General features: G+C 42.8%; 2 protein-coding genes across 4 annotated transcripts in view; one reads left to right on the top strand and one right to left on the bottom strand.

Annotated features, from left to right (window-relative positions):
• The window catches only part of REEP6 (receptor accessory protein 6), a 41,030-nt gene extending 35,423 nt beyond the window's left edge, over positions 1–5,607 (top strand). For both annotated transcript variants that reach the window (XM_040323493.1, XM_040323502.1), the window contains one exon: positions 5,255–5,607. In XM_040323493.1, coding sequence (XP_040179427.1) covers positions 5,255–5,272 — 18 coding nt within the window. In that variant the 3' untranslated portion in view covers positions 5,273–5,607. The remainder of the gene's footprint in view (positions 1–5,254) is intronic.
• A 14,969-nt stretch (positions 5,608–20,576) lies between these two features.
• The window catches only part of APC2 (APC regulator of WNT signaling pathway 2), a 97,784-nt gene continuing 90,950 nt past the window's right edge, over positions 20,577–27,410 (bottom strand). For both annotated transcript variants that reach the window (XM_040323478.1, XM_040323485.1), the window contains one exon: positions 20,577–27,005. In XM_040323478.1, the coding sequence (XP_040179412.1) occupies positions 21,860–27,005 (5,146 nt within the window). In that variant the 3' untranslated portion in view covers positions 20,577–21,859. The remainder of the gene's footprint in view (positions 27,006–27,410) is intronic.

The raw sequence follows: 27,410 nt of genomic DNA, 5'->3' as shown, positions 1-27,410 counted from the left end.
TTTGATATTAATGAGTTTTTTGGGTTCATTGAGAACATGGTTGTTCAATAATAAAATTAATCCTCAAAAATACAACTTGCCTAATAATTCTGCACTCCCTGTAGTATACATACTTGCAAGCTTGTTGCCTAAACGTATGCTTGAATAAACACATGTTTTTGCATATATGTTGCATGCATGCACTTGAAGGAGGTGTCTCCAGAATGGCATGCATTGGGTCTGCAGGAGCTTAGTTTTGAGCTCCCTTTTTACACTTGTACGGCTTGAAAGTCGTGCGTTTTTGCCACAACTTTGTGATTTTTGCAGCAACTTGAAGTAGTGCCTGTGTAATCTTGAGGTCTGTGGACCTCAAGTCATGCCAAGATCGAACCAGAGTGGTGCAGGGGCCTTTTTTTAAGGCCGCTGCAACTTGAAGACGCACAGATGTGAAGGGTACTCATTGGAAATCATGGGGTGCAACTTGTCAGGCGACCTTGCAGTCCCAAGTCGCTGGACAGTCGGACATGTGTGGAAGAGGCCTTGGGCTGTTTTGGATGCCTATGTACTTGGATAATCCTGACTCCTAACTAGTATGGGAACAGGTGCAGCATAGTATACATGCTTGCATAGAACACACGCCTGCATAGGCACATGTTTGCAGAGCCCAGCATGCAGCTGCTACCCCCCCTCAGGCTGACTGCGACTGTGCAATTGTGTGGACGCATGTTGCGTAGACGCAGGTTTTTATAAGCGTATGTTTGTATAGATGTGTGGGCATAAGTGTTGGATATACATGTTTGCGTGGATGCATGTTTGCATAAACACATGGTGCATAGACACATGTTTGCATAAATGCGTGTTGCGTTTATATATGTTGCATAAACTCGTTTCATAAACGCATGCTTGCTTATTCCGTAAATGCATGCCTTCATGAGCACAAACTGCGTGTTTGCATGGACATGTTTTCGTGTCTTGCCTAAATGCATATTTGCTTAAGCACCGACCTACATGCCTCCATAAATGCATATTGCTTAAACGCATGCTGGCATGTTTTCATTTGTACTGCCTATGTATTTGCTTAGTTTGGACTGTATACATATGTGCTTGGTTGCCTAGGACTACATATGTATGTTTGTTTGTTTTTTGTTGTTTTTGCCTAGGGCTATATACCTAATGTGCTTATTTGTTTAGGAATATATACATATGTGCTTATTGCCTTGAGCTGCATACATGGATGCATGAATGGCAAGAGTGTTTGTATACTTGTGGAACTGTGTATTAGTTTGTCCCATACAGTCACTTTATTATGTATGCGATAGACTAGCTAAATGACTTGGGGTGAGGCAGGTACACCACCCTCGGGTTTAGTGGCCTGGCAATGTTCATGTCTCCTGTTGGACCAGTGGCATCAAGGTGATCTGAGCCACTGTGGTGCCTGATCTCCGATAAAGCCTGGTTAGTACTTGGATGGGAGACTGCCCAGGTTTCCCTCCTAAGTGAGGGAGGCAGCTGAGGTTGCTGTGTTTGAGCGTATCTCAGGCCATAAGATTTTAGAGCAGTCTCTGAGGTGGTTCGCCTTTTCCTTATGGTTAGTCTTTTGCCTTGCATTGAGTCTTGGAGAAAAAGTTATGGGCTCATTATTGTAAAACAATTTAATGGTAGCAGCTTCAAGACTGACTAGGGACATAAGGTCTATCTTTAGATCTCAATTCGCTGGGCATCCTTCTTCTGTTTCATATAGGCTTGGTCTCTTCAGTGATGACACCACCTGTAAGAGGTAGATTGCGGGGCCCATAATCAGGAAACACACAGCTTCATGTGCTGTTTTTTTCTAGCCTCTTTTAACTATTTCTGTAATTGCAGTGGAAAGTCTTCTGGTTTTTTTTTTGTGTGACCATCCTTCAGGCTGGCCACAGCTACTGAAATTCACAAAGCTCCTGTGCTGGACTTGCTAAAGATGCAGGGGGTGTCATTCTCAGTATACAATAATCTTTGCTCAGGAAGCAGTTGGTCCAGATTTTTCTTCGATACAGCTTTCTACTGCAAAATGTATCTAGGTCGAAGCACATTCCTTGTTTACAGTCCTACTCCAGGTCTTGGAGAAGGGCATTCTCTGTCTGGAGCTTGAAGATCCAGAAATTGGATTGCCGTAGGGCTCTGTTCCCGGGGTGATACACAGCTAAAGATTGGTGGTTGATGGTTCGGAATCTAGAAAGGTTGAATTCTTCCTTTCAGGTATTGGAAGATTATATCCACTGATGTCAGTTTCTCCATTTGGTTTGAGGGTGGCTACAGTTCAGTGGGCTTGGTCTCCACGGGAGAGAATACTGCCCATAAATATCTTGGACTTTTGGCCAGTATGCCTTGCTCTAGATAGGTACAAACCAGTTGTAGGTTCTATCCAAAAAAGCCTCTGCGTGGGCAAATATATCAACCACCAGGGCGGCATCAGGAGTCATGCGGCTCAGGAAGGTGAACCGCGTGCTGTCTCTATAGTCTGTGCATATTCCAGGTATAGAATGGTGGCTGGGGGAACTCTGCAGGTGAATCTACTAGATTCCAAGTTCTACAACAAGTTGGGAGAGGTTGTGTCTGGGACGAGGGTCCCAATGGCAATGGGGGTAGATGCACTGTTAACACCTTGGGGACCATTTCTCCCTTCGTTGACGTTTTCCCTCTGTTTCAACTTCTGCCACATCTTTTGCGAAGAATCAAGAAGGGGGCAACGCTGATCATGTTGGCCGAATCGGCCCAGGAGGGCTTGGTACACTGTCATAGCAAATCTTGCGGGGGTTACTCCTTGGACACTCCCAGTTCAGCGAGACCTAATAGTCTCGAGTCCTGTATCTCGGCACTGTTGAGCCCCTGGAAGCCAGCTTCGAGGAACTTCAATTACAGTACTTGGAAATATTTTTTTGCCTGTGGTGAAGCCAGGAAGTGTCAACCGCAGAAATATGTGAGTGGGAGATTTTCTTTTTCTTTCTCTAATCGGTAGGGGAAAGGAGATTTGGCCTTAAGTACCGTTAAGGGTCAGAGTCGTCCCTATACACTTTTTTTTTTTTTTTTTTTCCCCAGAGGCCATGGTTTCCCACTCCTTGATTCATACAGTGTGTAACGTAGACAGCCCCACCTGTCGAGCCATTCTTGTATCCTTGGGACTTGAATTTGATCTTGACTGTCCTGGCAGAGGTCACTTTTTGAACTAATCGTGGGATTCTGTTGGTCCTTTTATCTTGAAAATTGGCTTCTTTAGTGGCTATCACTTTACTAAGTTGAGTGTCCGAGTTGGCAGCTCTTTCATGCAAGGAGCCGTTCTTGGTCTCGCATCATAAGGTGATGTTGCGTCCTCATCCGTTTTTTGCCTAGAATGATGTCTAGTTTTCACTTGACTCAAGATTGTCTTGCTTGCTTTTCTGATCCTTAGTTGGCAGGAGTTGGATCACTGCATAATGTGGAGGTAGTTCTGGTGGGACAGAATTACTTGATTTGTCGGTACAGGTCAGGAATTCTGGTTTGTGCTGCCAGTAGAGACCAGGATGGGCAAGGGGCATCCAAGATAACAATTTTCATTGGATTTGCCAGTTAATTATTCAAGCCTATGGCCTTACATTGTTAAAAGCACTCGCTACTAGGTGTGTGGGGGCATCTTGGGCCATCCACCATCAGTTTTTAAAGCCTGTGGCTCTAATCGGGAGCTTTATAAAAATAAAAATAAATGCCACTAATTCTGGTGCCTGAAAAGGGGCCGGGTGCCTGAATAGGGGGCTGGTGGCAGCGGGCACGGATAGACTCATGCAATGCATGAATCTATCCATGATACATAAAGGGGGCGGCGCCCTTAATGGACGCACCGCTACAGCTTGGGATAGATGATGCCACTATCCCAGGAGTCAATGGGAGTTGCCTAGGAAGTGTGTGTGTGTGTGTGTGTGTGTGTGTGTGTATATATATATATATATATATATATATATATATATATATATATATATATATATATATATATATATATATATATATATATATATATATATATATATATATAATTATTCTTCTCCAATTCTAGAAACCAAAAAAAGTCCCTTTAGCACTGTACCACCGGGGGGGAGAACATAGGAACTTGGGGGTGTGTGGATTAGAGCAGGGGTGTCAAACTCAATTTCATTGTGGGCTGCATTATGATTGCCCTCAGAAGGGGCGGTTTTATCTGTAAGATTAGATATCCAGAGCCATCCCACCATCAGAAGTTGAGTCCCCCACTCTCCCTTGCATCACAGTGCACCCCCCTTTCCTTATACTGGATGCATGGCTTGAAAGCAGAAAGTAAGGGTCTGGAGGAGGACCAGAGGGGGGCTGCAGGAGAGGTGTGGGGGCCACATGAAATGACCTGGAGGGCTAGATTCGGTCCGTGGGCCTTGTGTTTGACAACTGTGGTTTAGAGCGTAAATCTGTCTTCGAACTTTTGGCTGCACAGGTCTATTAACCTGTCAGACTTTGCCAAGATGCAGCCTAATTTGCAACTGATGGTGGGATGGCTCTGGATATCTAATCTTACAGATAAAACCGCCCCTTCTGAGGGCAATCATAATGCAGCCCACAATGAAATTGAGTTTGACACCCCTGCTCTAAACAGACAATTAATTAAGAAATGGTTAAAGCGGAGTTCCACACACCCACAAGTTCCTATGTTCTCCCCCCCGGTGTACAGTGCTAAAGGGACTTTTTTTGGTTTCTAGAATTGGAGTGAAATAAAATGTTATATATATGGTGTTGTAACTTGTTTATTGCTCTGGATTAAAGGTAAAAGCATTGTTCTGCCACTCCCTTATGACTGAAATGACCTTTAAACAGACCTCTCAGCAACATCTTTCCACATTTATGTGTGTATAGATTTACTGATAGTTATATATTTGCAATTCTGGGAAATCCACTAATTTCATCAACACAGCACCTAAAGTGTCACTAAATCTTCCTTGTAGAATCAAAGCTCCAATCCAGATAACAGTATTATAGGACTTCAAATGGTGTGTGTGTTTTTTTTTTTTTACTTTTATTTAGTGATCCTTTAAGGTTGCAACATTAGAGTATCCATCACTGACACCTTTGTCTGATATACCATTCACAACACTACAATGTCCTAACACTCCAAGGAAAATGCATGTGTACATACAGGATGTTGCGCCCTATACACTCAGTATAGGCTCTCTTTCAAAATCATTCTCAAGATATATCTTCTATATGTCATAACATTTTTTTTTTTTTTCATTACTTAATATAGCAATCAAAGGAGCGGTAATCCAGTCGCTGGAAACAGAAAAGAGCAAATGACCAGCACCATTGAATCTATGGAAAGCATTCTTCAATTTAAAGACCGATTTATCTTTCATTCTACTAAAATATCTGTTTTACTTCTCAGTATTCTCAATTTGTTTGCATGTTGAAATGTACCACTTAAATTCTAATTTGATAGAACACAAGAGTTATGGTGTGAAAGTCTGTACATGGGATGTACTAGAGCTGCATGATTCTGGGGAAAAATGAGAATAGCTATTCGTGGCACCATGCTGCACCGCCCACAGATCTACATTTTAAAATCAAAGTTAAACAAAAAAAACTAAAATGAGAGATCTCTATCTATCCATCTCTCATTTTAGTTTTTTTTTTTTTTTTGTCGAGTTTAACTTTGATATAGATTTTTCTTTTTTTTTTTTATTATTTTTAAAATGTAGATCTGTGGGTGATGCAGCATGGATACATAGGAGGGGATAATCTCAGTCCTCCTCCCTATGTCATGGGGTTTCTGGATATCAAGTCCAAGCAAGCAGTCATAATATATTATAGGCTCACATTTGTGTTGGAAAAAGCATGCCATGCCTGCCATCGGATCAATGCTGCTGGTGTGCACACTCCACACTGCGCAGTCACTGCAGTGTTTCCCAGCCGGGGGTCTCAGAGAATAAACGTGGTATCGCCCAGGCATCCACCGCATCATGCTCTCTGACGTCGGTTCCTGTTGCCGGTTCCGGTGTTGGCGCCATTTGTGTTTCACACTGGCTCCGATGGCTTCTCCTCCAGTCCAGGCTACACATCCTGGGGACACCTGAAAAAATTGCAGTAATCCAGGCTGGAGATCGCGGGGGGGCATGGGGGTGAATCGAGATCACGATTCTATAGGATTGTGCAGCTCTAGGAAGTAATACTTTACTTGAATGGTTTGTTGCTGGGATACATCTGTCACTTTGAGTATTTACTGAGAAGCAGTTTTATCCATTTACAGTGGAACCTTTTATTACGAGCATAATCCGTTCCAGGAGAATGCTCATAATCAAAGTACTCTCATATCAAAGCGAGCTTCTCTGTTGATGTCAATGGAAACTAAAGTAATTTGTTGCGCATTGACTTCAATGGCATGCAATACCGCATGCGGCCAGAGGTGGGGGGTGCCGGAGAGCCTCGGAAAAGGCCCAAGGACAGTTTGGCTGACATCGGCAAACCTCGGAAAGATTCCGTTCACAAGCCTTTCTGAGGTAAGCCAAACTGTTCTCTGGCCTTTCCGGCCGTTTTCAAACGGTGCTGTTCGGTGCCGTATTGTGAAACGCTCGTTAACCACGTTACTCGCAATCCGAGGTTGTATTTATTACTAGAAGTTACCTCTAACCAGCTCTTAGTTAAGTAGTAATGAACGTTCTAGAAATGTAAAGCTGCTTGATAAAGGTCTGCAAAAATTTTCTCCAAGTTTTTTTTTTTTTGTTTTTTTTTTGTTGTGGTAGCCATTGCTTTGGCAAGTGTTTTTTAGTAAGAAGATTTCCCATTGGAAAAAAAACCATTTGGGAATATTCTGACAAGCATATTGCTAACGGCAACTTTTCATCTGGTGGTACAGAAACTTTAAGCTGCCTAGTTTATTATGCTGTTTCGCCCACAAACTCTCTAAAGAGATAATATATATTCTGTTCAATGTATATAAATACAAATGGTGCATTTCTTGAAGGCATTATTTCACTGTACTGTGAATTGGTAAAATAATAAAAATGTGTTCTTGTAGACTGTGTGCTGTGCTCTATAGGTCTTGCATATGTGTATATACAGGAAAATAACCATGGATGGCTGTAATGGTTAGTTTTTCAAGCTTTATATGAAGTTCTAAATATAAGTACAATATAGCGACTATGTAATAGACCCGTCTTACAGCTAGGGTTTACAGGTAAGTGGAATACAAAACAAATTACAAGTATTCTAAACGCTGTAAATAAAAGCGGTATAAAAAAAATTGTATTATATTTATATATATATATATATTAGCCCGGTCATGTGATCCTCAAACTCCCCTTTGTCAGGGTAGCAGCAGCTGCTGCAGGGAAGAGGAGCATTGACAACGGGGTTGGCACTGAAATGTATCGGCTGCCATTCTGACTCGTGTTTCCTTACACAGGGGAACTAGCGCTGCTGGATCACATGATTGCCCTGGAGCAGATTTTGAAAAAGGTGTTTACACATGCAGCATTTTTAAAGCGGTTGTAAACCCAGAATAAAAAAACATGCAAGACAAAGGCATAATAAGCTAGTATGACTAGCATACTAGCTCATTATGAATTACCTTAGATCGAAGCTGTCCTCGTCTCCCCCTCCAGCCGCAGACATATCTCCGAATGGTTACTTCTGGGTATCGCTGCTCCGGCGCTGACATTTTGCGCATGCGTGCAGGAGCCGTCAAAGTCGGTATTAGCCATTCTCAGTGCGCCTGCTCCGTTGTATATGGTGTTTTCCTTTTGGCAAATATCTCCTAAACTGTGTAGGTTTAGGAGATATTGCAAACACCTACAGGTAAGCCTTAATCTAGGCTTACCTGTAGGTGTAATTTCAAACAGAGGGTTTACAACCACTTTAAGAATACTTGTGATTAGCCTTTACTGCCACTTTAGTTTCTTATTTTTGTCTAGGGAGTAGAAAATGGCTAGCAATATTTGCCTTATTCCTTCCTTCTGCAGACTTTGTCCTTCTGTATGATTAGTCCAACTAAACGAAGCTTCAGCAGTAATCTGGTTGTGTACCAAAAATTCTGAATGAACAAAATAGTAGCGCTAAAAAAAACTAAACGTTTCTAAATATTAAACAATACATTCGAGATACAGAAAATATTGTGAGGAATGCAGAAATATATAAATTAAGTGAAAAAATTGTATAAATATATATGTGAAAAAGCATCCACATAGAAAATCCAAGGTGATAATATTCCAGGTGAAAACAATTAAAGTGTCCAATGGAAAACAAATCTTCAAAAAATCTTCTTAATATGAGACCTTTCACCACACCCAAGTGCTCAGACTCCACATCCATAAGAATTGCGCTTACCAATGCGATATGCCTTGCATTCTCATGCTTGGCACAAACCGCTAAATATTTCTCCACACGAACTGACCAATTCCACCAGTGATTCTCACAAGCCGAATCGTTGTTCCACATGAAAGGTAAAGTGACTCCAATGGTCAAGTATATCAAACTTGTTTATTTAAAATCAGTAAAAAAGCTTCACACATTGCACTCACATTTATTACAGCAAATCAAGGCACTTCAATAGTGAACTAAGCAGCGGGTTCCTCACAGGTGATTATCTTGTTGCATTATGGTCACAGCGGACCTAAATAAAAACAGTCAGCCTCACCCCCTGCTCCGTTCGTCACTTCAAAAACACACTACACATGCAATGGTTGGTACTCGGACGCTTCCTTGGTGTGCACTTGCTCCGTAAATTGCGGCGGCGTAGCATAAATCGGCCGGCGTAAGCCCGCCTAATTAAAATTTGGATCAGGGGGCGTGTTTTATGTAAATGTACTGTGACCCGACGTGATTGACGTTTTTCCTGAACGGCGCATGTGCCGTCTGTGGAATTTCCCAGTGTGCATTGCTCCAATGTACGCAGCAAGGACGTCATTGGTTTCGACGTAAATGACGTCCAGCCCCATTCACAGACGACTTGCGCAAACGACTTAACTTTTTCAAATTTTGACGCGGGAACAACGGCCATACTTAACATTGGTACGCCGCAGTTATGCCTCATATAGCAGGGGCAACATTACGTCGGGAAAAGCCTAACGTAAACGGCGTATCTTTACTGCGTCGGCCGCGCGTACTTTCGGGAATTCGCGTATCTAGCTATTTTGACGCGTAAATCAGCTTACACGCCCCTAGCGGCCAGCGGAAAAATGCAGTTACGATCCGACGGCGTAAGAGACTTGCGCCTGTCGGATCTAATGGATATCTATGCGTAACTGATTCTAAGAATCAGGCGCATAGATACGACGGCTCGGATTAGGACTTACGAAGGCGTACATGGCGCTGCGCTGTCGTAAGTCCTTTCAGAATCTGGGCCACAGTTTTCTTGCATTGCCTTGTGTGCACAAACAAGCTGCATTAGGGTGCCATTGAAGGGGTTGTAAAGGTATGCATTAAGGTAAAAAAACATCTGATAGCACCGAGCCCCCGTTTTACTTACCTCTCCACTCGAAAGTCCCGTGCGCGTTCTCATCTTGCTATTCGGTTCCCAGCCTGGCTGTTGATTGGCTAGGCTGGGCGGATTGATAGCAGCGCAGCCATTGGCTGGCGCTGATGTCAATCACAGCGGATGACGCAGCGCGCTGAGGGGCGGGTGCCGAGCGATACAGTCGGCGGCTATGGCCGCCGCTGTATTACGGGAGCGCGCTCGCAAAAGCTTTCCGCCATGCGAGGGAGCTCGCATTAACGTGGAAAGCTTTTGCGAGGAGGAGCAGAGACAGTTGCTGAGGGACCCCAGAAGACACGGATCGGGGCCACTCTGTGCAAAACGAACTGCACAGCAGAGGCAAGTATAACATGTTTGTTATTTTTAAACAAAAACAATTTTGCCTTTTAGTGTCCCTTTTAAAAAAATAAATAAAATACATTGCTTTACTGTAATGCATAAAGTATGTGTAAATAGGACTTCAAGCATTTGTACAGGAAAACATTTTTTTTCGTTTAAAATAACAAACATGTCATACTTGCCTCCACTGTGCAGTTTGTTTTGCACAGAGCGGCCCCGATCCACGTCTTCTGGGGTCCCTCGGTAGCTGTCTCGGTCCTCCCCGCAATTAGTAACCACAGTCATGCGAGAGCTCGCATGGTGGTCACTAATTGCGGGTGCGCTCCTGTGATATAGCCGCTCACTGTATCACTCGGCCCCGCCGCGTCACTGGATGTGATTGACAGCAGCGCCAGCCAATGGCTGCGCTGCTCTCAATCCCATCCGCTATAGCCAATCAGCAGCCAGGCTGAGCGGCGAAGAGGATCTCGGGACCGCGCAGGACTTTCGACGGGTCAGGTAAGTATAACAGGGGCTCGGGGGGGGGGGGGGGGGGGGGGCTTGCGTTATGCAATGGTTTTTCCAACTAATGCATAGATTGCATTAAGGTGAATTTTTTTTTTTTACATTTAAAACTCCTTTCATCTTGCAGTCACTATATAATATAAATAGGGATAAGTATAATGCAAATGTGTGCATGCTTTTTCCTCTCTTTGCTGGCTAATGCAAGCAACATGCCAATAAACAACACAATACCTGTGATAATAAAAGATTCTTCTTTTTCATTTCAATACATTTATTGAGTTTTAACCACTTCAGCTCTAAAAGGTTTTACCCCCCCCCCCCCCCACTCCTGACCAGGCCATTTTTTGCGATATAGTACTGCGTTATTTTAACTGACAATTGCACAGACATACGTCGGTGTACCCAAATCAAATTGATGTCCTTCTTTCTTTTTTTTTTTTTTTTTTTCTCACACAAATAGAGCTTTCTTTTGGTGGTATTTGATCACCTCTGCAGATTTATTTTTTTGTGCTATAAACAAAACAAGAGCAACAATTTTGAAAAAAAAAAAAATATTTTTTACTTTCTGCTATAATACACATCCAATATAAAAATTTGTAAAAAATCGAAGTTCTTCAAAGTTATAGCGTCTATAAACTATGGGATATATATTTTTTTTTTTTTTTTTTTTTTTTTTTTTACTTGTAATGGCAGTGATCAGCATTTTTTTTGTGGGATTGCGACATTGCGGCAGACAGATCGGACACCTAACTGACACTTTTTGGGGAACATTATTACGGTGAACAGTGCTAAAAATATGCACTGGCAGGGAAGGGGTTAACATCAGGGGTGATCAAAGGGTTAAGTGTGTTCCCTGTTTGTGCTTTCTTACTGTGGGGTGGAGGGGAATGGGCTCACTGCATGGACACAGTTATCCGTGTTCTTGATTAGCAGGAACACAAGATCACAGTGCCCATGCCTGACAGAACACCAATCTACTTTGTTTACATTGGCAGACCGCTGCTCTATCTCTGGGGGGAGCGATCACAGGTGGCTGGAGGACATTGTGTCCGCCCGACCCGCTGATTGACTCCCCCTGTGGCCAATCAACGTGCGATCGCTGCTCCTGCAGCGCACACCCCCTAGTAGCTTTTGCACAAAATCACGTACAGGTAAAAGGCTAAAAGTAAAACCTATGTGGCTCACGACCAAAGTTAAAATGCCTATAAATAATAAAAGAGCCTTTAAAAAATATAAAAATGAAGGAACGCTATCATTGTTTAAATGTTACAAAGAATATAACAGAATATGTTAAAATGAAATTAAGGGTGTAAAAATTCAAAACGAACAACAGATTGCAAAAGATAGTAGGACAAACCCCTAAAAATTATTCAAATATATTAATAGTAAAAAGGTCAGGTCTGAGCATGTAGGCCCTTTACAAAATAATCTAGAGTGGGTGACTGGGGACAGAGAAGGCAAATGTATTAAATACTTTCTTCAGCTTTGTGTATTCAAAGGAGCATGGGGGAGCTCATGTCCATAATGGGGGTGGTAGTGACACAGCCCCAAATGGTCCACAATGGCTAAAAAGTGATATGGTCCAGAAATATTTAGGCAGAATAAAGGTGGATAAAGCAACTGGACCAGATGCCTTCCACCCACGGATCCTGAAAGAATTGAGCTCTGTCATTTCAAGGCCATTGTTTCCAATATTTAGAGACTCGTTAATGACTGGATTGGTACCACTGAATTGGCTCAGGGCCAATGTGGTGCCCATATTTTAAAAGGGATCAAAGTCTTTACCAAGTAACTATAGACCTGTTAGTTTAACTTCTATAGTTGGGAAGATACTGTAGAGTTTAATAAAAGACCACATAGACACGTTCTTTTTTAATGAACAGACAGCATGGATTCATAAAAGACAGAAGTTGTAAAACAAACCTGATTTCTTTTTATGAGGAGGTAAGTAAAACCTTGGACAGAGGGGTGGCTGTAGAGGTGGTGTACTTGGATCTTGCAAAAGCATTTGGCACAGTTCCGAACACTGCTCATGTGTAAGCTAAAATCTACACCTACAGGCTTGGAAAGATCAATTTTTAAATGGATAGAAAACTGTCTAAAAGACAGAATTCAGAGAGTAGTGGTTAATAACTCTTACTCTGAATGGTCTAAGGCAGGGGTCTCCAAACTATTCAAACAAAGGGCCAGTTTATTGTCCTTCAGACTTTAGAAGGGCCGGATTGTGGCCAGCAGGGGCAGAAAATGTCCTGGGCCCAGTACCAAAGAGAAAAAATTTGGCCTCAGGGTTGGTGGTCAGTAGGAGAAGTGCCCCTATCAGTAGGAGGAATACCATCATTGATATCAGTAGCAGAAATAGTACCCCCTTGTTGATGTCAGTGGGAGGAATAGTGCCCCAAGGGCCAGATAAAGGCTAGCAAAGGGCCAGATCTGGCCCTCAGGCCGCAATTTGGAGACCCCTGGTCTAAGGTTATCAGTGGTGTACCCCAAGGTTCAGTGCTGGGACCCTTACTTTTTAATATCTTTCTAAATAATATAGGGTCTGGGATTAAAAGTAAAATTTCTGTCCTTGCAGGTGACACTAAGCTATACAGTGGAACAACGTCCTTACAATTTACAAGCCAACCTCAATGCACTGTCTAATTGGGCAACTAAGTGGTAAATGAGGTTTAACCACTTGACCACTGGGCACGAAAACCCCCTTAATCACCAGACCAATTTTCAGCTTTCGGTGCTCTCACAATTTGAATGACAATTACTCAGTCATACAACATTGTACCCATCTGAAATTTTTGTCCTTTTTTTCCCACAAATAGAGCTTTCTTTTGGTGGTATTTGATCACCTCTGCGGTTTTTATTTTTTGCGCTATAAAAGAAAAAAGACTGAAAATTCTGTAAAAAAAAAAAAAAAAAATCTAGTTTCTGTCATATTAGCAGGTTATTTCTCACACACAGCATATGCATACTACAAATTACACCCCAAAACACATTCTGCTATTCCTCCCGAGTATAGCGATACCACATGTTTGCGACTTTTACACAGCGTGGCCACATAGAGAGGCCCAACATGCAGGGAGCACCATCAGGCGTTCTGGAGCACCCAGGCCAATTCTGACATTTCTCTCCTACATGTAAAAATCATCATTTATTTGCTAAAAAAATTACATAGAAACCCAAAACATTATATATGCTTTTTTTTCAAAGACCCTAGAGAATACAATGGCGGTTGTTGCAACTTTTTATCTTGCACGGTATTTTCGCAGCAATTTTTTGAACGCGTGTTTTTAAAAAAAAAAACAGTTTTGTGCTTAAAAAAAAAAAAAAAACAGTAAAGTTAGCCCAATGTTTTTGCATAATATGAAAGATGAAGTTACGCCGAGTAAATAGATACCCAACATGTCACCCTTCAAAATTGCACACGCTCGTGAAATTGCGCCAAACGTTGCTACTTAAAAATCCCCATAGGCGACGTATTGCAAGGTATTGGAGTATTGAGGGTATTGCGGAGTATTGGGGGGGTATTGCAGAGTATGGGGGGGTATTGCAGATTATGGGGGGGGGTATTGCAGAGTATGGGGGGGGGTATTGCAGAGTATGGGGGGGTATTGCAGAGTATGGGGGGGGGATTGCAGAGTATGGGGGGGGGATTGCAGAGTATGGGGGGGGTATTGCAGAGTATGGGGGGGGGTATTGCAGAGTATGGGGGGGGGTATTGCAGAGTATGGGGGGGGGGGGTATTGCAGAGTATGGGGGGGTGGGTATTGCAGAGTATGGGTGGGTGGGTATTGCAGAGTATGGGTGGGTGGGTATTGCAGAGTAAAATAAAAAAAATGATGAGTGCAATACTCTGCAATACCCCACCCCATACTCTGCAATACCCCACCCCATACTCTGCAATACCCCACCCCATACTCTGCAATACCCACCCCCCCAGGGTGGGTATTGCAGAGTATGGGGTGGGGTATTGCAGAGTATGGGGTGGGGTATTGCACTCATCATTATTTTTTTTTTACTGCAGAGTATTGCGCAGGGATGGCTGGATCTGTGACTGCAATTGTCACAGATCCAGCCCACAGTGCGGCGGCTGCTGCTGCCGCCCGATCCCCCCCCCTCCCTCTCCTCTCACACTGTACCGAACGGTACAGAGAGGAGAGGGAGGAACCGGCGTCATTACATGACGCCGGTTTGTTTACAAGTGATCGCGCCGTCATTGGACGGCGCGATCACGTGGTAAGGAGCCGCTTCCATTGGCTCCTTACCGCGAGTGCTGTTGCTGCGGGTCCCGTAGACCCGGCGAGCACCGGCGATCGCGTGTGCGCGCCCGCTCGGGCGCGCACAACGCAGTCTCTGGGAGGACGTACATTGACGCCCTCCTAGAGTACAGGAACCGCTCTGTAGCCGTATTTTGGCTATAGGGCGGTTACCAACTGGTTAATGTTGATAAATGTAAAGTTATGCACTTGGGGATAAGAATATGCATGCATCATACATACTAGGGGGAGTACAACTGAGGGAATCAATGGTGGAGAAGGATCTTGGGGTTTTGGTAGATAATAAGCTCAATAATAGCATTCAATGCAAAGCTGCGTTTTCCAAAGTGAGCAAAGTCCTTTCTTGTATTAACCACTTAAGCCCCGGACCAAAATGCTGCCTAAAGACCCAAGGGGTTTTTACAGTTCGGGACTGCGTCGCTTTAACAGACAATTGCGCGGTCGTGCGACGTGGCTCCCAAACAAAATTGGCGTCTTTTTTTCCCCACAAATAGAGCTTTCTTTTGGTGGTATTTGATCACCTCTGCGGTTTTTATTTTTTGCTCTATAAACAAAAATAGAGCGACAATTTTGAAAAAAATGCAATATTATTTACTTTTTGCTATAATAAATATCCCCCAAAAACATATATAACATTTTTTTTTTCCTCAGTTTAGGCCGATACGTATTCTTCTACCTATTTTTGGTAAAAAAAATCGCAATAAGCGTTTATCGATTGGTTTGCGCAAAATTTATAGTGTTTACAAAATAGGGGATAGTTTTTTTGCATTTTTATTTATTTTTATTTTTTTACTACTAATGGCGGCGATCATCGATTTTTTTCGTGACTGCGACATTATGGCGGACACTTCGGACAATTTTGACACATTTTTGGGACAATTGTCATTTTCACAGCAAAAAATGCATTTAAATTGCATTCTTTATTGTGAAAATGACAGTTGCAGTTTGGGAGTTAAACACAGGGGGCGCTGTAACATTTAGGGATCACTGTGTATGTGTTTACTAGTGTAGGGGGGTGTGGCTGTAGGAATGACGTCATCGATCGTGTCTTCCCTATAAAGAGAATGACGCGATCGATGCGCAGACACAGTGAAGCACGGGGAAGCCGTGTTTACACACGGCTCTCCCCGTTCTTCAGCTCCGGGGAGCGATCGCGACGGAGCGGCTATAAACAAATAGCCGCGCCGTCGTCCCGGATCGCTCCTGAAGCCACGGGGACCGCCGCATGTACGGGGGGGGTCCCGATCGGACCCCCGACCCACGTCAAGCAGGGCACGTATATATACGTTGATGTGCCTGCCTGTGCCATTCTGCTGACGTATATGTACATGAGGCGGTCCTTAAAGCGGATGTGTCACGGGGAAAAAATATTAAAAGCCAGCAGCTACAAATACTGCAGCTGCTGACTTTTAATATTAGGACACTTACCTGTCCTGGAGTCCAGCGCTGATCGCAGCAGAGCACGAGCGATCGCTCGTCTCTCTGCTGCTCCCCCCTCCATCCACGCTCAGGGAACCAGGAAGTGAAGCGCTGCGGCTTCACTGCCCGGTTCCCTACGGCGCATGCGCGAGTCGCGCTGCGCCCGCCAATTGGCTCACACGCTGTGTGTTGGGAGCCGAGTGTTCCCAGCACACAACGGGCGACAGACGGGATGTGACGGAATGCCCGTCTTTCGCCCGTAGCGTGTGGCCGGAAGTGGGTGCAAATACCTGTCTTTAGACAGGTGTCTGCACCCCCCTCCCCCCTGAAAGGTGTCAAATGTGACACCGGAGGGGGGGAGGGTTCCGATCAGCGGGACTCCACTTTAGGGTGGAGGACCGCTTTAAGTGGTTAAGAGAGGTATGGGCTCCAGAGAGAGAGAGATATAATTTTGCCCCTTTAAAAATCATTAGTAAGACCTCATCTGCAATATGCAGTTCAGTTTTGGGCACCAGTTCTCAAAAAAGATATTGGGGAACTGGAGAAAGTGCAGAGAAGGGCAACCAAACTGATAAGAGGCATGGAGGAGCTCAGCTATGGACAAAGATTAGAGGAACTGAATTTATTCACTCTTGAGAAGAGGAGATTAAGGGGGGGATATGATCAACATGTATAAATATATAAGTGGCCCATATAGTGAACTTGGTGTTGAGTTATTCACTTTTAGGTCATCACAGAAAACACTTTTTATGTCTAGAGGAAAAAGATTTAATCTCCAAATACAGAAAGGTTTATTTACAGTAATGCTTGTACACACGATTGGGTTTCCAATGGGAAAACTGCGAGGAGAGCTTTTGGCCGGGAATCCCAGCCATGTGTATGATCCTCGCAGATGGGAAAACTGCCCAAAAACCGCCGGACAAAAAAAAAGAAACCTGCTCTCTTTTTCCCCGATGGGATTCCCGGCTGACTTTTCCCCGGCAGTTTTTGGCAGTTTTCCTATGGGAAAAACTGCAATGGAGCATACACACGGTCGGGATTCCCGACCAAAGCTCTCATCAGAGTTTTCCCGACGGGAAAACCTCTCGTGTGTACGGGGGAAAAGTTACAAAGCAGGTTCTCGGGTTTTCCCCCGTGATTTCCGACGTATCTTTTCCCGTCGGGAATCCTGGTCATGTGTACGAGGCATAAGAGCTGTGAAAATGTGGAATAGACTCCCTCCAGAGGTGGTTCTGGCAAGCTCAGTAGATTGCTTTAAAAAAGGCCTGGAGTTCCGCTGCTGTGGGGACTTATCTACATGTCTGGTGGGATTGTGAGAGGATCCGCCCCTTCTGGACTCAGGTATTTGAATGTTACAACAAAGTCTACGATAAATCACTGGTTCCCTCACCTAAAATTGCTCTTCTCTCTATCCTGCCTGGTTCTGTTAAATCGCAGAGGCGGAGCCTCCTCCGTTTCTTCATGTCTTCAGCAAGACAGCTCATACCTTCCTACTGGAAGTCGACTGCAACTCCTCCATTGTCATGCTGGGTCTCTATTATGAACGATACCATGAGAATGGAGGAGATGCTGGCTCTTGACAACGACACTTGATAAGTATACAATGCTATGGCTCGTCTGGCTCCACTTCTCTTCCTCTGACACCCTGGCGAACATGTTGTCCACCCAACCATGATCACCCCTGACTGCCTACGTCTGTGTCACCTCCTTAAGATAAACTAGGTTCCCCCCCCCCACTTTATTTACATTGTTTTTTCCATTTGCCCCCTCAGCAACTCTCACACTCCCCCATGATCCCCCTCTGGTTTTCTTTCCTCTTCCCTCCTTTCCTTATATTCTCTCTCTTTCTTCTCTCCTTCCCCCTTCCTCCCCGCCCTCTCATGCCACTGATTCTTACCCCCCCCCCCCCATTTTTATTCTTATTTTTCTTGTGTTTTTTTTTGTTTTTTTCGGCCTTGGTTCTTTTTTGTCCTATGTGTCATTTTTTTCTGTTGATTTTATTGTTTCCTTCCTGGAGACTCTGGTTGCAATGTTGTCACCTACTAAGAGGCCATTTTGGCCGCTCACAATTTTTTGTTTCGGGTTCTTGTCATAATTGTTCCTGTTGTGTTATATGCTGGTGGGAGTCCTGCTGTGGGCGATAGCCATTGGGCTGACTCTCTACCACTACGTATTCATGACTGTACCCTGACTGTGACACCTTATGCTGTTCATGTATAACTTGTTAAAATTCTAATAAACATAATTTCATCTCTAAAAAAGGCCTGGATTCTTTCCTAAATGTACATAATATAACTGGGTACTAACATTTATAGGTAAAGTTGATTCAGGGAAAATTTGATTGCCTCTTGGGGGATCAGGAAATATTTTTTCCCCTGCTTTTTTTTGTTGAACTAGATGGACTTGTGTCTTTTTTAACCTAACTATGTAACTATGGAAAATTGTTAGTACTTCCATTGGGGCAGACATGTGCAAAGTCAGAGGTGGAATTCGAGCCTGTGCATTCTTTGATATTGAGCAGTGCTGGCAAACTTGTTGAGCCATCGAGAACAGATCCACACACATTGATTTGTGGACACCCCAGTTACACGCTTCTATGTGGATTCTCCATGCCACAGAAAGGGCCCGGACCCTTCATAGGTCACTGGAGAGTCATGGGGAAACAATTTTTTCTGTGGTACAGTATACCATCCCTCAGGAAGAGATGGGACCACACAGCAGTTTGTTGGTTTCTTGCCAACTAACCGCATCATCACTATTATGGGGCAACCCCCTGGATCCTCCCTCTGTGCCGCTGCACAGGTATCCTCTTCCAGGAAAAGAGATGGGGTTCTTCTGAAATCTGCTCTTAGGATTATCTCGTAGTGATGTCAGGGATTTCTAGTTTATCAGATGCATCTTTCATATCTTGGATTATTGGATGGGGAATCGTTCCACTTTGCCACCCTGCTACTTGACGCCTGGCAGCAGGGCATTCTAGTTTAATACCTTTTACTGTGTATATTTGTAGAGGTCTCTCTGGAGATGGTCCAATTCAACAGCCCCTCAATGGGGGTGGTAACATTGTCTGCCTTGGATGCTCCTAAAATGCTTTTCACCTTCTCCATGAGGGTGCATGCCCTCCTTGCCCCTCAGAGGATTATTACTTTCTGAGCTTGAATGTGGATACCTCTGTCTGTAGGTGAGTCATCCCTTCTGTCAGTTCCCCATGAACCCAGCTTTTTGATTGCAGGTGGGTCTATCCATTTCTCAGCATTTGAACCTATATATCTCTGCTTTTAACACGCTATGGCTGCTTCTAACAGTTTGGTGCTATCTCAAATTGGGGTTGCTTCTATCTTCCACTTGCAAGAAATTTCTGACTTTGACAGCAGTGCACCTACAAAATTTTCCTTCATCCATCTGACTGCATTATCCCAGCCCAGCCGTTCTACTCAACCCCTCTCCCTATGGCAAATTTCTGTTGCTATGTATTTCGGCTCCAGTGCATATTGCAGAGTTGATTCTCCCACTCTGCTGTCTGTCGATTAAGTTACCGATTGGTTACCACTTGGTTAAACACCACTTCTAATTGTATAACTATCTTGTCAAAGGAATCCTGATATTCTGCTGCGAGGTACAGGATTAACAGGATTAACCTTGATTTCCCCCTCTAAGATGTTAATAGCCTGTCTACTGAGCAGGTGGGATCCCTGTGTACTTGGGTATTTTTTTGCAGCAGGAAGGTACAGCCAGGTATAGGAGGTTCATTAATTCAGGGGTGGCAGGTTGTCTGCTTCCTGTTTTTAGACATCAAGTTGAGTAGAAGTGGGGTAATTTTCAATGGGGGAAATGTATTTAATTTTGCCTGCTATTTTGAAGAACGCATAAGCTTCCTATTACTGCTTTGTTCCTAATACCCCTTTCTGTTTTTTTTTTTAGTTGGGCTGCATGTCATGGGAATGTCTGACACATCAGAGTTCAAATAGTGCTCAATGCTGGGCAAGATCTATGGTGAGCTTTCTGGTCTGTATCTGTGTGTAGATGTCTCTGGGAGAGAAAAGACATGTGATGTTGAATCTGCACCATCTCTTACTTTCCCAGGCATGTTCCAGCCTTACCTCATTCATACCACTCATGAAGAGGATTTTTTTTCCAGGAATCATGTTGAGTTGAAAGCTAATTCCACACCCAGTTTGGTACTCTACATATTTTAACCTCAATTTCGATTGATTTCAATATGTATATATTGATGTAGATGTTATTCAGGAGAGGGTAGTGTGACTGGGATTAGGATTAAAACTGAAATCTTAAATTTGTTTATCAGACATTAATATAGATGGGAAAAATGCTTATTCCTTATTTTTAATGTATTTTTTTTATCTTTTATTATTGTAAATAAATAAAAAATACTTTTTTATACTACATATTGTCAGCTGTCAGGTATCTTAAAAGTCCATCTGTTGTTGTACCTTTTGTATACTTCACATATACTGAAATAGAAAGTTTTCTAGACCATTACAGAGTGGAGTCTTGTCAAATCTAATCAGTAATTCATGAAAATTAGGAAAGTTAACAGAACACACCAGTAACTTTCATAAATTGCAACTTTATTTTTACATTTCATATAGAATAAACAAAAAATTGACATTTCTACTACCAATAAAATAAATCTAAAAATAATGAAATGCAAAGCTGCTGCTTTGTGCTAGCATTACAAATAAATCCTTGACAACCTCCCTTCTGCATACCTCCAGCAATTACACCATTGATCCATGCTAATAAGCAAAAATCAGTAAGGAATAGCATTGCATAAACATATGCAATATTCATACTGGCTGCAGATTGGGAGCAGTGTGTACATTTGTTATGTGTCCTTCTCAGCTCGATGAAAGTGAATTGGTCTGAGTTTCACACATTAAGGTATAACATCACTTTCTAGCCTTGACTACTAAAAGTTAGAATATGATATTCTACAAGTGACAAATAAATTCTAAAAAGCTTGGCACATGGGATACACATTTGTATACCATAAAAGAGCAAAAACAAGCAAATAATGTTCCAAATGTACAGAGTTTAAATTCCCGAGACTAGTAATAGTCAGTTGCTCTCTTTAACATTTGTAAAATGTACATAACTTTTAATTTGGCAATAGGGAAAAAGGATTGCTGAAGCATTTATGTCATTATCAGTCTGCAGGTTTAGAGCAAGCACTCTTTTCTACCATTCTCTGGTATATCCCCTTTTATTTTTAAGCTGTGCTATGGTTACAGTTTACAACAGCGTTTGAAATGTGTATGATCATGCAGCCTACACACAGATTAAGGCTTTGCTTTAAAGCATTTTCAGGTTTACTTTTAAGGTTTTCAACAGGTTTACCAATCAAAATTCAAGATGATTTGTTATCTTAAGAGAATGGCTTTAGAATTTTACCTGGAAACAATGCAAAATGTAATGTGGTCACCCAAACATCTTACATTTTTTATTTTGTACTAGCATCAATGATCTGGCAGCATTTCATATATGGTAGGAGAGCCTTTTCTCTAGCAAACAAGCCCACATAGTAAGTTATTTCACTTAGAGCAATGGCAGATTGTTGTTTTATTGCCCATAGGAACAGATTCAGATTCGTCAGTAGTCATAAAGTGCCAAAGTCATCTGCATCAAAAGTCTATGATGTGACCACCTCTGGAAAGTGGCATAAAACGGTGCATGTCTCATTTTTAACATGCACTGAGTTCACAGGTCAGCAGCAGGACAGTAAGGAAGCAACAAGCCAAAATATCCAGGTCCTACAAACTGGAACTTGACCTCATAATCTGTGCAATTTTTACCGGAGCACCTTTATAATACGTGTTTCTTGTCTCTGCAATCACTCACTAGTTACTTTACCAACTGCCTCCTTTGTTGCTGTTACAATAGGGCTTGGTACATAGTTAAATGGAGTAACTCTGGCTGCCCTACTGGGGGAGCTGTGTCTGCTTGTGGGCAAGTTCACAACAGATGAGGTCCCCTTCCCTGACTCTGACATAAGTGTTGAGTTTATGCTGGTCCTATTTCTACTCTCTATTGTAGGTGAGGTGCTGGAGTTGGTCTTGGTTATGTTGATGTCCTCTGTCTGGACTACAGCATCACTTGTTTTCCTTCGTGGCTCACTATGCTCCTCAGAAAGTGGCAATGCACAGGCAGGCAAAGTGCTTCTTAGTATATGTGGGATATCTTCATCACGGATCCTTCTCCAAGTTGCTCTCCCTGAGCCTGGAGAAGAGTCAATCCTTGGAACTCTTTTTTCTTCATTTTTTGAGGTGCTATGGCCTGTCTTTCCCTCTACACGTGACCATGGAAGGTTAATGTGAGGGGAAGAGGAATATCTTTTGAAAGGCTCTGGTGGTGGTGGCATATTTCGGACAGGAAGTCGAGATGGACTCTCAGAACTTGTTCTTCTTGGTGGACGGTTTGGGGGTGATGGAGATTTAGGTTTGGGACATTTGTGTGCTTTGAGTTCCTCACAGCGGGAGGAACAGAGAAAAACAGCAGGTAAAGCGGCATTGCTTCGGGGGGGAGCTCTGTTTTGTCTCTGCGATACAGACAAATCTGAATGTTGTCGCTTCATTCCTCCTGCTGACTCTTTAATGAACGTTAATTGACGCAGGATTCCTGATTTGTCAGTCTCACTGTTTCTCATTTGATTAAGTCGACTGCTTTGGGCAGTGGGCCTTTTGCTCGGGCTTTGACGAGAACTAGCAGTAAAAGGCTCCACAGCCAGTGGGGATGGACCAGGTGAAGCTCGAGGACTTGCTTTCCTCATGTATGGGATTCGTACAGGGGACTTCTGAGTTTTATTTCCAGGAGTCTGAGGATTCCGGACTCCTTTTGAATTTGGAGAAGGTGGAGTCACTGGAGATTGTGCTTTTCGAGAAGGTGTGGAATTGCTGGAGGAGCTTTGGGATGGCACAGTACCGATACGAGCTGGAGGTGTTGCACTTCTTTTTGGCAAGGTCATCTCCTCTGCAATTTCAGAGTTCCCAAGGCGGTGAAGACTCCGAGAACGCATAGAGTTACTGACTTTTGTATCTTCCTGAGGTTGGTTATACTGGTAACATTGCTTGCTACCTGTTTCTTTATCTTGTGCTGGCATGTAAATCACTGTCCTTCCACGCAGGACCATAGGAATATTAGATGTTTGCTTTTGGCCTTGATTAAACACTCTCCTTCCTCTGTTACTTCTGGAGCTTTCACTACTACTAGATAGTTGACTTGAAGCCCCATTTTTGGAACTCAGAGACCTATCTCTGTTTTGCTTGTGCTGTCCATACAAACTTTGTTGAGTGGAGACAGAAGGGCTAGACATAAGGGAGTCAAAAGATGGACCTCTAGAAATAGCCGACGATTCCCCAGAAATAGAAGCTGTAGCTTGATGTATCCAGCTGACTATTGAGTTAGCCCCCTCCTTAATTGCTTCCCAGTCCACACTATCTAGATCAGACAAGTCTTCTTCTTGTGTCTTTTGCTCAGATGTGGTTAGCTGAACTTCCTTTTTCTCACTATTTTTAAGTTTGTGCTTTCTTTTCCGAGCTGAGAGCCTTCTCTTTCTGGGCATCACTGAAGAACTTTTTTCTTCATCCGATGTGAAGTTAGCTGAGGAGTCTTTTCTCTCAGTACGAGTGCTAGATGTCCAACCTTGTTGCCTAGAGGAATTTTTAACGTGTTTATTTAATTTACACTGGCTGCTTACATGGTCTATGTCACTAAGGGAGCTCAATGAAGAGCTGAGAGAGTAACAAGGCATAGGCTCATCCTCTATATAATTACTGAACTTAGAAGTAGACAAATTGCTTCTACTTACAGGCTCCTTGGACTCTCGCTTTGTTTTTCCAGAATATTGATATTTTCGTGGAGATTTCGATGGCTCAGTTTTTTTTCTTTGGACATCTTTACTTGAGTTTATCAAATTAACATCATCCTCAAAGAAGCAGTATACTGCTTCCTCTGTTGGTGTAGTATGACAAAAAGACTGGAAAGCTAAATTCGCATGAACATTTTCTCCTTGCTTTATTTCTAATCTCGAGGGACTAGCTGAAGCAGATACTCTCTCAGTACTTCCAATACATTTGGAAGGATTTCTATGGCGTGTTTCAGTGCCCTTTATTGTGTCTGCTGTTTGAGGTGTTTTCAATGTATAAGCACTATTTGTAGATATGCCAGCTTTGTTATTGATCTTTGTTAGTCCTGCAAAATTGTCTGTTGAAAACAGTGTTCTTTCTTCTCTCTGATGATGATCTAATACTGCTCCTAAATCTCTCATTTGCATTTGACTACTTGGCCTTTGTCTGAGATCTTGACTTTCTTTAATGGGGTACTGCAAAGTTTCATCACTAAGAGAAGTTGCACTGGAGAAATTCACAGGTGTTCCCTCTGCTGAGTCTGTGAAAGAAGAGTTATCATTAATTAATTCTTTTTTGGAACCATAGCCTTTATTTACTGCCAGCTGTGAGTGAGCAGGAACCAACATGTACACTGGTAGCTGAACTGGTTTTTTGGTCTGAGCATTCACAAGGTGTCCAGAAAGCATTGATGTTGTCATTTTGCAAAGCTTTGTGGGCATAGCAGAGTGGATACACTCTTTCAGAATGTCAATATCATCATCTGAAACAAGATCAATTTCTGATTTTTTCATAAATCCCAGGATTCTTTCTTCATGACTGTCTCCATGTTTTTCATGTGCTACAAAGTTCAAAGTATTTTTCTCAGGAAATGGAGGGATGAGTTTAAGTTCCACATCCTTTTGGATATAGTGTTCGTGCAAGGGAAGAGCACTTAAACTGGAAGCACATGAAAAGTTTTCTGTAGGTTTTTCCACTGTAAAGTAAATCATTGAGTCAATATCTCTTGGAATCTGGAACCTTTCTTTAAAATCAGTTATCTCCATGAACTTCTTCACATTGTTTTCCCACTGGATGTTAAACTGATTAGCCTCCTTTTCTAGGTAGTTACCGGGGTCAAAACTTGGAGTTTTGCTTCTACTTGGTGGCATGGTCTGTCCAGGGCTGTCTGGCAACTCACTGGGGCTTATTGTTCCACTAATCATCTCACTACATGGATCACTTTGAATTGAACTAGCAATGGAAGGACTCTCAAAGCTTCCTAAAGAACTGACTGAGCTGCAGCGACTCATCACTAATGGTGTCTCCTGAATGTAGTTTTCTGAGGAGCTTGATGGTGTCATATCTTCATTTCTTGAAGGTGAAAGGTCCCGGAGGAAATGTTTTTCTGGCTGTGTTGGGGGAATAGCAATAGGCTGAGATGAACTAGGAGAAACATCATTTTTCCCCATAAGTTTCTGTCGACCCTGATTGCACTTATTAAGATCCATTTGTCCATCCTCCACTTCAAGAATTTCCAAGGAGGAGTCACTGTCCATCTCATTTTCACTGCGGCTTTGTCCATCCAAGAGGTTGTCTCCAGATGAAAGGGAAGAGAGGGAGCTGCATCTAGAAAAACATATGGGAGTCCCTTCAACTGCATATTTTTGCAGGGACTCTTGCTCTCCATTTGAGGAGGAGTGAGCGGAGGCTGTTTCTAAAGCTTTTGAAACTGTATCAGAGGTTTGAGATGGGTGCAGCCAGGCCTTTTTCTTCATGGAAAGTGTATGATGCAAAATATTACCAGCAAATCCAGTCCCATTCTTTGCTAAACTGTCAAGTCCAGAAATATGCTTGTAAGAAGGAGAAAGTTTTATGGTATGCACAGAGGTGTCTACAGGAAATTTGCTACTGGATTTATCCATTGTTGGTTCTTCTTCTGCCTGTTCGAAAGCCATACTCTTTAGTCCAGGGATAAATAGCTGTCTTTTCCTAGGATCACTTTGTCCACTTTGTTCTGAAATGTTCTGCTCTTGTTTAACACGACCATCCATGTCAATTCTTTCAGGCTTTATGCCAAACATATTTTTTAAATCAAGTCGACTAGGACGTTTCTGATACCTTTGCAGGTCTTCTTTGTAATCCATAAATGCAGCTTTACTGCATGGTTTCATATGTTCTCTAGGACAGTATCCATCACTTGTACTCCCACTGTTCAGACTATCATTAGAAAGACTTGTGTATGCTGTTTTCAAGCGCAAAAGGGCTTGAGCCCTGCTTAGGTTTTCTCTCCTCACTAAGCCACTGTTCTCCGATAGTCTACAAGGAGAACAAGACTGAGCCCTGGCTTCATGAAGCTCATCAGAGCCATATGGCCAGTCAACACAATGATCCTCGGAGCTAAGACTAAAACTGTCATCAGAGGAAGTGTGCATTGTGGAGATATCTTCTACCAATCGCTCTATTTTTGCCACTGTACAACTAGCCAGTTTGTCAGCAATAGTGATCTCATCCTGGCATTTATTTTGATCTGGTTTAAAGCTGTTGGCTTTCTCTGTGTCTAGACCCTTCCTCAAAGACCCAGTTCTTGGCACATTTTGCCCCTGAGTAAATGAGGAGTTTAAGTACATAGAGAGTACAGAAGAATTTCCTGTTTCAGCACTGATGGAAGTGTTTGGTATTTCATCATCATCAAAGCAGCCAGAATCTGAGGCATAATCTTTTACTAAACTCTCTATGTGCCGTAAAGGGCCCTTAATTGGTTGGGGTTTTAGTCCTTGTTTATCCATAGAGTCAAAAGTTTCAGCCAAATGCTTTGCATCAAGTTCTGCTTCCAAAGCTTTCTGCTTTCTCATGTATAGTGAAGGCATGCAAGATCCCGGAGAAATTACAGAAGTATCCTTGTATTTTATAGGCCGATGTGCAAGCAGGTTTCTCAAAGCAGCTGCGCTACCCATGGCAATCATCTTGTGCTTGGAATGGATGAGATTGCGTAGCATACTGACAGCACCCAAATCCCAGAGAAGTTCCTGATCTTGTGGACATCTAGCAGATAGATTCCATAAAGTCCCACATGCATTGCTAACAATAGTCAAGCTGTGGGATTTTAGGTGCTGCAGCAAAGTCTGGAGACAGTTGTGCTCACGTAGTATCTGCCTGTAAGACAAAACAATAAAATATATTTTATTATGTTGTTAACAAATTCTATGTTTTCCAAAAGTATTTATTCTTTAAGCAAAGTAACTGCTGTTAATATAATATGCCAGCATAGTAATCTGACATTTCCTGTCCAATAATAATATTGTTGGCTATTAAATAGACCATTATTGGCCAGGGTAGTTGAAAGATAGCCGATACTAGCAACACAATAAAGTTGATGTCCATCAACAGATATATCAGATAGCGCTAATCAATAAGAGACATACATATGACCAGGTCTCAGTGCCACCACCTCTGGCTCAGACCCTTTGGTGCCTGCTCACCACAATCACTTGTAAACACAGAAGTCTGGTTTCTGTGTTTACAAGTGACAGCTCTGCACTCTGCATGTAATGCAATACT

Source organism: Rana temporaria, chromosome 1 (genome assembly GCF_905171775.1).
Source record: "Rana temporaria chromosome 1, aRanTem1.1, whole genome shotgun sequence".
In the NCBI taxonomy this organism is placed as follows: domain Eukaryota; kingdom Metazoa; phylum Chordata; class Amphibia; order Anura; family Ranidae; genus Rana; species Rana temporaria.
Note: the sequence above shows the minus strand (reverse complement) of the source record. Positions and strands in the feature narration are given on the sequence as shown.